The sequence below is a fragment of the Pristis pectinata genome, chromosome 6 (genome assembly GCF_009764475.1).
Source record: "Pristis pectinata isolate sPriPec2 chromosome 6, sPriPec2.1.pri, whole genome shotgun sequence".
Lineage (NCBI taxonomy): Eukaryota > Metazoa > Chordata > Chondrichthyes > Rhinopristiformes > Pristidae > Pristis > Pristis pectinata.
Window position 1 is genome coordinate 19,502,024 of NC_067410.1, and position 12,113 is coordinate 19,514,136.

The 12,113-nt window shown below is 38.7% G+C and overlaps 1 protein-coding gene across 1 annotated transcript in view; it reads left to right on the top strand.

Annotated features, from left to right (window-relative positions):
- syn2b (synapsin IIb) overlaps window positions 1–12,113 on the top strand; it is a 277,798-nt gene that overhangs the window by 230,185 nt on the left and 35,500 nt on the right. The window contains 1 exon segment of the mRNA XM_052017352.1: window positions 6,781–6,883. Coding sequence (XP_051873312.1) covers window positions 6,781–6,883 — 103 coding nt within the window.

Below are 12,113 nucleotides of genomic sequence, written 5' to 3' on the forward strand. Positions count from 1 at the left end.
CGACAATCACTTCTGGGATAATATGATCCAAGTTCCGACACAACACTCCAAAAGGAACATTTCACAGGGAATAACATCACCCTGATGTGGATTCATATCTGGAGTACAGGAATACCATGCCCAGCAGAATTTTCGATGTGCTGCAAAATGACTCAGGAATAATTGTTATCACATCTCACCATACAAATATTGATTATCAGTTTCTCTAAAAAAAAGTGCAATATGTGATTGAATTTCTAGGCATTTATTTCTGGTTCACTTTGGAGACATTGGAACAAATATATGGCCCTGTGCACCAAGAAAGTCGGCCCTTTGATTATCTCCTACACAGCGATAATAGTATTTTAAGGTGTTTAAGCCCATTTATATGTTAGCTTTATTAAGATCTAGATTTTAAACAAATGTTTAAAAGAGCACCACAGATAATATTACAAGATTTGCCTTTTGCACCTGTTGGACTGAGAGAAAAATAATTTTAATTATCAAAAAAATCTCTTTGAGTTACAAAAATGTTATAATTGTTTTATTTTTGTGCTAACTTTCTATTGTATATTTTATGTTCTTTTCAGAATCTTTTTTAACTCTTTAAGGCAAGTTAATGTGTCTCAAATGTAGTATTTTGTAGCCAAGGTTGAGTCATTTGTAGGATGAAGTGCTGAGGAAGATAGTTAGGGTTGTCAGAAGTCAGTCTCCCAGCCCCAGGACTTCACTGCAGGTAGTGTTCTAGGTCAGCTGGATGTAAATCCAGCGATTTTCCTTCCATGTAAAGGTTGGAAGTGAGGATGACTGCTAATGATTAGACAATTCCATTTGCAACTCCTCAGCAAATGAAACAGCAGTAAGTCCTGGACAAAATTCAGACATATGCTGATAAGGGACAAGTAATAGTTGTGCCATAGAAGCACCAAGCAATAACCAGTACCAACAAAAGAGGATCTAACCATCTACCCTTGACTTTCAATTACCATAAAAAATATGGCAGGTGGATGACAAGAAGGATCAAACGACGGAAATATTAAAACAATTCAAACACAGAAATTACTTCCACTCAAAATTCAATATTACAGCATATTTTCTGCACTGTTCTTGTATCTTATAATTAAAAAGCAACTACTGAGGATCAGTCAATGTAAAATATTCCTCTTGTTTTGATGAGAAGCTGGTGTCAGTTGAATAGATCCATTGACCAACACAAAATTGTAGATCTTCATAGCATTTGAAAAATAAATTGAAACATTTCCTTTAAGATTGGAGTGATTATGCACTGTTTTCACTTCCTTAGTTGGGGGGCATATTTCGTATTGAATTTAATCACTGATCTTGTAACATCAGGGCTTTTGTCAGTTTCTGAATATATCCTATAGTAGTTTTCTGATCTATAACCAACTTTACTTCATTGACAGACTACAGAATCTCTGATAATCTGAAGAGTTATCCAGGATAGCTTCATTATTATTCCTGCACTGAAGCCAAACTGCAGCACTTGAAATACATTAATGAGAATACTTGAGAAAGTACCAACTCAGCAAAAACTGTTGCAAAAGGTCAAATGGTAGAGCTTGTTAATTAGTTGAAGAAGAATTTATTTTGAAAGTTGAGCAATTATTTCCTAAGTTTTGAGTCTGCGTGACAGCTATTGTCACCGTCATGAATAATATTTGTGATGCAAAATTGTATCCACTGCAGTAACGTTACCATTACTTGGCTTTATGTACACATGCTCAACCCACAGGGAACATTGTATTGGACACCCAAGAAGGACAACTCCAGCTAGGCTCAGGAAACCTGGATGCATTCCAATCCTTGCAACAGATGCTAAACTTTGATCAGGGGATACGTACACACAAAGCTGTCATGTCCAAGACAATATAGAACCAACTCTGGAATCATCAAATCTGAGCATGTCAAAGGCCTCACAAAATTGCTGTAAAGATAAGTAATAACAATGGTAGCAACCAAACCTGAATTTGAACCTACATTTTGACTTTTAAGCAAATGTTTACATGTCACTAGTGAGTGAGTTCCCCATTTAAACTCATGCAAAAACAAAACTCTGCGGATGCCAGCAATCTGAAATAAAAATAGAAAAGGCTGGAAATATTCAGCAAGTCAGGTGAGAGAAACATAGTTAAGGGGCACAGAGCTCAGGAACATGCTGGTCGCTACCTCTTGTCTGTCTGTGGAGTCCAGGGGCACTCCATAAGTTGCTGAGCTGAGGAGCTTCTTATCTGGACTCTCAACTATATGGTGGTCATAGCTGGCACATCTACGCTGTTCATTTGAATAGGGTCATCGTCCTTCATTTAAATGGCAAATTTAGGTAAGCCTTATTTCTTTTTATTTCAATGTATGTTTATATTTTAATTAATTAACAACAGTTTATATTTTTAAATAAGTTTATCTTTTCATTTTTTTAACTTCTTCTTTTAGATTTTGTTTTGTTCATCAAAAACAATTGGAAACAGCGAAGGGCCTTTATTGGCAGGGCCTTAGTTCACCTCAAGGATGCGTACTTAGCCCACTGCTCTGCTCTCTCTACACTCATGGCTGTGGGGCTAGGCACAACTCAAACGCCATCTCTAAATTCGCTGATGATACCACTGTTGTTGGCGGAATCTCAGATGGCGATGAGGAGGGGTACAGGAGCAAGACAGATAGGCTGGTTGAGTGGTGTTGCGACAACAACCTCGCTCTCAGTGTTAGTAAGACCAAGGAATTGATTGTGGACTTCAGAAAGGGGAAGTCAAGAGAACACAGACCAGTCCTCATTGAGGGGTCATCGGTGGAAAGGGTGAGCAGCTTCAAGTTCCTGGGCGTCAACATCTCAGAAGATCTATCCTGGGCCCAACATGTTGATGCAATCACGAAGAAGGAATACCAGTGGCTCTACTTCGTTAAGAGTTTGAGGAGATTTGGTATGTCACCAAAGAATTGCAAAATTCCACAGATGTACAGTGGAGAGCATTCTGACTGGTTGCATCACCGCCTGGTATGGAGGCTCCAATGTGCAGGATCGAAAGAGGCTGCAGAGGGTTGTAGACTCAGCCAGCTCCATCACGGGTACAATCCTCCCCGCCATCGAGGACACCTTCAAGAGGTGGTGCCTAAAGAAGGCGGCATCCATCATTAAGGACCCTGGCCACCTGGGACATGCCCTCTTCTCATTGCTACCATCAGGGAGGAGGTACAGGAGCCTGAAGACCCACACTCAACATTTTAGGAACAGCTTCTTTCCCTCCGCCATCAGATCTTTGAACGGTCCATGAACACTACCTTGTTATTCATCTTTTGCACTATTTATTTATTTTTGAAACTTACAGTAATTTTTATGTCTTGCACTGTATTGCTGCTGCAAAACAAAAAATTTCATGACATATGTCAGCGATAATAAACCTGATTCTGATTCACTCCGTGTAGCTTAGCCACTCTCATGGCTTTGCTGCTGAGCGGTATGGAAGGGTTGAAAGGGTGACCCCAGCCTGACAAACACAAGCATTTAGTGCAGCCATGGGGATAATGTGTGTGGAACGCTGATGTGTTCAAAAGGATCAGCTCAATTTGGCCAAACATTTCAGGTTGATAGCCTTTCATCCGAAAATTCAAGCTTATCTCTGTATCCCAATGCAACCCTTATTACATCACCATCTAGGCTCTAGGGGGCACTGTTACTGCAGGACAAAGTATAAAAGATATAATTGTGAATTAAAGTACTTTTTTTTATTTTGCCAGTTGCAAGAATCAACTTTTTATAGGAAATGTTTTAATGCATAGTATATCTTGCAAAAACAACTTGTGAGCCCTTTAAAATGAGTCAGTACACAAAATGAGAGAGAACAGCAAGGATGGTGCCCATCTATGGTCCAGAGTGCAGATAAGGGGAGTGAATGACCAGCAATAGGTGTAAACTGATGGATGACATCCAAAGAACATCTCAGCAAAGTACTGAACAAGCATTTAAAAAATAAATAATATGGGACCGGCTAAATGTGAAAGGAAACATGCACACAAAGAGCAAGTTAAAGGAAGAAAAAAAACAAAATTATAAATACACAATAAAAGCAGAAATTTAAAAATTCATGCCAACCCTCCATTGCCCATATGTTTTTACTTTTCATTGACTCCTATCAACAGACTCACTTCCCTTCTAGCTTCCAATTACACAAATCTAATTAAGTTGCTAATCGGTCTTTTGTCTTTTTAAGGATGCCAATGCATTATGTCTACTATAAGCGTGATTGTTTATAAATCAGGTTTCCAGCATAGGTTCAGGTTTTTCTTTTGTTTTCTTTCCTTTCCTACGATAAACACAAGCTATTGATATGCATTCCATCCACAGCCGCACACTTGGCAAAAATCTTTCCCCATCACGACCAGCAATACCCCATCCGTAGAGGGGCAGAGAGAGATAGGGAGGAAAAGGGGGATGAGAGGCACTTGAGGAAATTGATATTGTTGCAGTTCTCATTCAAAATGTTAGCTTTTTGCTATCCCACCACTATAACCTTGTTGGTAGTACAACAGTGTAAATCTTGTTTACTTTCCAGCTATACTCAGGTAATATTATGGCAGTGGAAGGGCTAACAGTCAGAAGAGATTTGGGATGGTTAATGCTTCCCACCAGCAATAGCTCAAAAGCCAAGATGAAACATGAGGAGATGAAGAATAGGCAAAGAGATGACGAGCACAAGGAAAGGAAATGGCTATAATTGTTTAAATTGTGTTAATGGTACATTTGTATTCAAACCGCTGGATAACCTGAACACTTTTTTAGTCTGATTTTGCCAATAGTTTTCTTGATGCAAGTCCAATGTTTTGTGTACTTTAAGTTAGATTAACAAAGCAACAGAACACCTGGTTTCAATTTTCTTGAAAATTATGAAAGATGATATGTCATACTCCAATATTATGTTGCATAAAGTATGGATAAAGAGTTTTGTAGAGAAACAGTTCAGCTTGTGTTTACCCCAGAGGATATCCATGAAATTATTGTCAGCCATTCCCATAGCTAAGCAGAAAGAAATATTTCACAAATCTTGCCTTGTTATACCCAGCAGTGGTCTCTACCAATTACCTCATCATTGCAAGCATCTTGGATAAATGTTTCCAATTTTCCTTATCAACAATATTTTCGTTTTTGATCATTCATTTTTGTGTTCCAGTCCACCCAGCAGCTAGATAAAGTAAATTAAAGCAGTTTACTTTGAAATCTAATCCCATATGGTAAAATATACGGGTCTGAAAGTACTTGCCACCAGTGGAATTGCTAACATAATTCCACCAGAATAGTCGGCAGATACCATTTCTTGACTGTGACCCATTTTTAGTTATTGGGCTAGGTCACTCACGGCTAGCTGGCAGTTCCATGGAGACCCACTGAGGTACCTGCAGTGCACATGTCAGCACTGGACTTTCTCTCCAACACACTGAAATGCAGGAACATGGAACTTGCAGATACTGGCTCATCTGATCTCTTGCTCTGCTCCTAGACTTACCATTGGGTCCAGGTAAATTACTGAGCCAAGGAGTCAAATACACTTCATATCTGTCCCCTCAGCTTTGTGACAACCAGCCCTGCTATGCCTAAAGTGGGCCCCTTCATTTGAATGGAGTCATTCCCCTGCATTAAAAGGATTTTTTTTCCTTCCTTTATTTGAATTAATTGAAAGTATTCACGGCAATTTTCATCAGTTAAATGTGTTTTAAGTGAATTATATTATTTCTTTAAATAATTTTTCATTGTTTTATTACTTACATATTTTCAACTTATCCAAGGCATTTAGAAACACTGAAAAGGTCTCTGGCAGCACAAGCTCTTTGACGGTGGCCACAGGGTTAACCGAGAGGTGCAACGAAGGTCGAGTACGATCCAATCTATTATTTTCAAAAACAATTATACACATCTTAAAGTAGCTGTTTACCAAAATCACTGCAAGCAGATTTGTGGTGAAATGTCCAGTATTTTAGTTAATTAAAGCACACAACTGTAGCCTAGTCCTTAACTGGTTTTCTGTCCTTTACTATATTGTAGAACCTTTCAGGCTATTTAAATTCCCAACTCACAAGATGGAAAGCAAGTTATCAGTTGGTTAAAATGTGTTATATTTGTATTGATATTGCTGTCTATAGTGATTTTAACCTGCTCATTAGATTAGGCCAGAGAGACAATAGCTGAAGACAGTTAGATCATACGTAAACTTGTTAAATAACGTTTTGGGATTAAGGATGATTTGTATAAACAGATTAGGCTCCCAACATGCATTAGAACCCCATTCCACTCTTAATTAGAGGCCTTAAATAGGAAAGCATTATGTCAATTTATTGGCAAGAAGACCACAGACCAGAAATCTATTCTTGTTTTTTTTTGTGGGTCTTGAACTTCCCTTCCCAGTCCCAAATCAGGATATCCTCTTGACAGCCATTTGAATTTCCTAAGAGTCATTGGCCATTTCTTCATTAGATTCTGCCACCTGAAATCTTGTGGCACATCCACCACCCATCTTCTCAGCCTCCCATGGACAGTTTGTCATCTGCCTCAGCTCCAGTTTAACAATCTCCATCCTGGTTTAAAATCAAGGTTTATGTCTCGATACACCAGAGCTATAAAACTTAGCAGTAGTGTTTTATACCATTTTATTTTATAGATATTATATGACAGGCAATAAACACTTCTTGAGGGCTGCACAGGATGTTCTTTGCTCAAGTGGTTGTGATCAGCTTTAAAATGTAGCACAGTTAAAAGATAAGGCAATCACCAAAAACTGTTTTTCTTCCCGACAACAGGTACAGGCTTTGGGTTGATGTGTGCTCTGAAATGTTTGGTGGACTGGACATCTGTGCTGTGAAGGCTGTCCACGGAAAGGATGGAAAGGATTATATTATTGAGGTAAGGGAGGAGAGCACCACAGGTCCAAAGTAACCACTTAATAAGCTGCTAACAGTGGCCCATACAAATAATTACCATGTATATTGCATTGTCTAAAACTTAATACTAAAGCCAATGATAACTCTTTCATTCTAAGGACAGTAAAAATATAAAATTAATTATGGTTAATTACCATCGAGCAAACTGTGTCACACAACAAATTCTGGTAACCATCTAAAGCAAATAAACAAAGGCAGCAAATTACAAGTATTTCACTAGTATTAGTTCAGTCATGTGATCCTCATAACCTTTGAATCTTTTATGTTAACTCATTCCAATTTCATGATGTGAGTGCCATGCATTTTACTATGGGAGATATACCAAAGGTTGATTGATAAGTTTTCTTTTCCTTGGCCATTTTGTAGTACTTACTTGCTTTCAAACTTCTATCTTCAGATATTCCCTGAAGTACCAACACTCCATCCTTATGAACTACTACCTCCATTTTCTTTCCATAAACTTTGAACTCATCACTTCTTCCCAAATCTTTCCCTGCAATTCCATATTTAAATCTCTGCAATCAGGTTACTGTCAATTCTGCAGCACAGAAACAACTCCTTTGTTCCTGGCTTTCCTGAACTCAGCGAGACTGCCATCAAACCTATGGCCAGAACAAAACCAAAAAAGGCTTCTCACTCAAAAAAAATACTGGAGGAACTCAACGAGTCAAGCAGCACCTATGTGTGTTGGGGGGGGGAGGGAGGGCGGGGGAGGAATTGTTGATGATTAAGGTCAAGACCCTGCATCACCCTTCCCCCTGCCCCCCCCCCCCCCACAGATGCTGCCTTGCTGCCTGATCTGCTGAGTTCCTCCAACAGTTTGTTTTTTTGCTCCAGATTCCAGCATCTGCGGTCTCATATGTCTCCAAGGCTTCTCGTTCTGTCTCTGTACCATTACCTCCATAGTTCAATAACAATTCATCACTGACCCGCTTCTTTCAGTTGCCTTCAAGCTGTTGCTTGGGATGGATCTCTTCTCCACTGCACAGTCAGAATTAGGGCCATTCACTTTTGTTCACACAATGTTCAGCTTGTAATTTCTCCTGAAATGAAACAATTTATTTCTGCATGCAGCAAGCCCTGGCTAGAATAGAGAGAGATATAGATTGACAAGTGGTAAATGGCACAACCTTTGACATTCAATGGCATGATGCTCGCTACAAACATCCTAGGTTTTACCGCTGAATATAATTAATTGGATCTCCTCCTTAAATGCCAATGTCAACATATCTAAAGCTCCTTTTTCCTGCGGTGAATGACTCACATCCAGAACTCCCCAAGCCCCTCTTTACCATCATAGCATCATGGAATTTTATGGCATGGAAAGGAGTTATTCAGCTCTATCAGGATCATGGAAAACATTTAACTTGCCTAAACAAGTGCAACTCCAATGACAATGAAGAAGCTTATGACTACCCAGGGCAATACAGTAAGCTTTGTCAGCCTCCCTTTCACTGCTTTAATCAGTGTACCACTGCAACAATTTAACAGGCGTCCTTCAGCAGCACAAAACCAAATCTGCAAACGGCACTGCCCAGAAAGCTAGCAGCTTCCTGGAAACACCATCATCTCCACATTCACCTCCATGTGCCAGCCTGACCTTAACATATTTCACAATTCTTTCATTGTCTTTTGGTCAAAATCCTTGACATCCTCATCCAACAGAATTGTGGCAGCACTTCCACTGTTCTCACGTCTTCCTTGTCTGCTTACATTTAGTAATTTTATTTTTAGTAATCTTTCCTGTCATTTTTGTGAGCTTATTTTGATCATCACTTAACGTGTCCAGCTTTGTTTCATAAATGCATATAGAAATGTTTTATTTTTTGCTTTTTACATTCATTTATTATTTCATCTTTGCCCTCCAAATCTCAGACATCCTCCCCAGCGTACAAGCGCCTGACTTATGTATATCCCATAAATACAAATGAGTGTTTGGGAAACCGGTGGGATAGATTTGCTGGCTGCTGTGGCGTGGGAACTGGGTTCGCGGTCATATTTCCAACTTGCAAATTGTTCGGGTTATGAGCACTTCACAGGAATGGAATCCACTTATAACCTGGGGAGGACCTGTATACCAGTAGTAAATGGCTAGTTGTAAAGGATGCTGAAAACAATTCTGTTGGTAAGTAGGATGCACTTGTCCAAAACTAAAAAGCAGTAATGGGATTTTTTAAAAAGATGTAATCAAATGAAACGAGCTAGTTATGAAAAATCACATTTTAATTATCAATGATCATTTACAAATAGATTATAGATAGATATTTCTTTGCAGGCATTTGGATGTAAAATATAGATGGGGATTGGTTGTGTGCCTGGCAGAAATATGTTATTTATTACCAGAATTAATAAATTTAAATTATTTATTCATTCCTATTTATCAGCTACTGGAACACAATAATTGCATACATTAGAGAGAACATTGAAGTACTCACATAGTTTGAAATTTAAGTGAGATACCTTGAGCTGAGTTACTATGCCTATGCTTCATGTTAATGTTTATACATTGCTAAGTACACAAGTGACAAATCCTCACAGGCCTAGTATAGTTCCATAGACTTTGTGCTAAAGAGGAAGTATAAATTACCTTTACTTATCTAATTTTGAAATTAGGTAAAATAGAAGATTCCATAGAGATCAACAAAGAAACTTTTTTTTATAGCACCAGGTCAATGAAAGCTTGTAAATGAAGACAAATAGGTGTATTCAAATTGTAGTCAATTGATCTACCTGCAATATCTTCAATGATAATGTACACAAGTTCAATTATACCTCTCCATAGCTAATTAAAATGCTTCATCATTCCGCCACCCATGTTTTGCAACTGCCCCAAATTTTAGAAAATTGAGAATGATGCAGCAGTATTTTGATCCAAATGATGTTGTACATAGCAACTGCTGATCATCAGCCCCAACCTAATTTTTTTGTCAGACCTATTTTCAACAGCAACTATAATTTTAAATTCAGATGTTTAAGCCAGATAATTGTGTTGGTGTGACAGACTGCTCTGAAAGTAGATCAACAATATTAGCTCTTCCATCTTTGTAAATCGGGCAATGAATCATTCCATGTTATGTGGTTATTCCTAATGACTGCAGTCAAACACTGGAGAGATTTTATTTTCCATTTGTTAGGAATGTACATCTGCCATGGTCTATGCAGATGTGGTTCAGAAATGCCCACAATTTACATGAAAAATCAAACCCAGGAACTTCCTGTGGTGTATCCATCACCAGATGTTTGTGACCTCTTATGAGTTCCATCCCACTTTACAAGCTTTGAAAAAGTACACCAACAGAGCTAAATGAAGTAGTGTGGAAGAAGGTTCTTGTGGTGCATAAATGCTGGTGTATACTTACGGACCAAATGGCTGCTTCTGTGCTACAGATTTGATGCAACTTGATCTATAAAATGCCCATTTGGAATTTAATTTGCTTATGTTTCTAAAACCTAAGTACAGGTTTCATCCATTTACATTTTTCCACATTCAAACTTCTGTTGCTTCCGTCCTTGGTCTGCCTTCAATTAGTAAGAAACTCTTCCATTGATCTCACACACTCCTCGGATTAAAATGCAGTGGACCAAGAAACATCCAGTCCCACATTTCGAATGTCATGTGCAGGAAGGTGTATAGTGGATAATCAACTGTCAGTACAATGATCCAGGTCACTAACAGTAAAAACAAACGAAAGCCATTACAAACGAATTGACTATGCTATGAAATACTCTTGCAATAGAAATGTCACTTTACCAGATTTTTTTCCTCCACATTATATCATTGGCAGATCTATTTAGCCTTTCAGATAATTTGTTTTTCTACCAAGTTTGTCATTATTTCCCAAATGTGACATTCCCTCATATCTTGGTTTTCCTATAATAATCAGATAGTCATTACAGATTGCATAAATTAGAAACCCTTTTATTCTTGTCCATTTTGTAGTACATGCTAAATACTAGAAAGTGCTTAATGAAACTGCAGCAATGAGTTGATGCTACTTTCATAATTGATGCTATTACAGTTCTTACTCAACACTTAAACGTACTTCTCCATTATACCGGTGCCTTGGTTGCTCCTGGTGGAAAAGTTAAGTTACTGACAACTAAGCTAACAAAGAAGCCACAACATACAATGAGGCCTTCTGCATGAGACTGTTTATAATGAGAAAGAAATGCTGGACTTCATCTATTTTAACAATATTACTGTTTTTTATTCTTCAAGCTTTCTTGAAGTATAATAATAGCCTAACTCTATTCTAACCAGATCCACAGAACTGTTGACCTGACCCAGTATCCGAACCCCCTCTGACACACCCCTTAACCCCATCCCTTCATATGCAACCCCACTGATGATACTACCCCAATTAAAACTTCAATACCCCAAAAATTACGAAGGCAAACCTACCCCACCCCAATGACTTATGGTCAGTTCCACCAATATGCACAGCAGCTGACCTCTAGCTATCCATCAGATAGTCTTGATCTCCAACCATTCAACGAAGCTTCCATCCCTTGGGACAGTCAAGAACCCAATATTGTAAAAGACTTCCTATATCTGAAAGTTGTCTGCCCCAGATGAGATTGAAATGGAACACCAATTTTCCTATGTAATCACCAGAGTCCATGAGGTTGGGACCAGAAATCCCCAACTCTGTTACAACTCCTTAAAAGAGCCACTGGTGATGTTATCACCTAGATTACCTTGATGACTGATACCCATGATAACCCTTCCCACACTAAATCCCACCCACAACCTGTCCCTTTTCGTAGTCAGGAGAGTGGGCAACCCAACCAGCCCTCCCTCCTTTAGGTAGCTCAACCTACCTAAATTCCTAGTAGAGTGAGAAAGCAAAGGCTGGGAGAATGCAAGGCCTATTCAGTAACACAAAAAGTTCAGGGACTAATGCATGACTACATTTTTCAGCAGCCAGCTCAAGAATAAAAGTTTCACTAGCGTGCCATGAACCAACTTTTTAATGTGCCTTTAGAGGAACCAACCAACTTCTAGGTAGCTGACATAATTAATGGCGACAATATAGTTATGAACAAAAACATAGATGAAGCTTGAAGCCATATAATTATCTCCACCCATTTGGTATGTTGGATGGAAAAAGCCAATCTTGATGCCTTTAATTTATGAGGATTCTAACTTAAATCAAGGGGAAGTAGAGACAGAAAGGCAGCTGGACCATTGC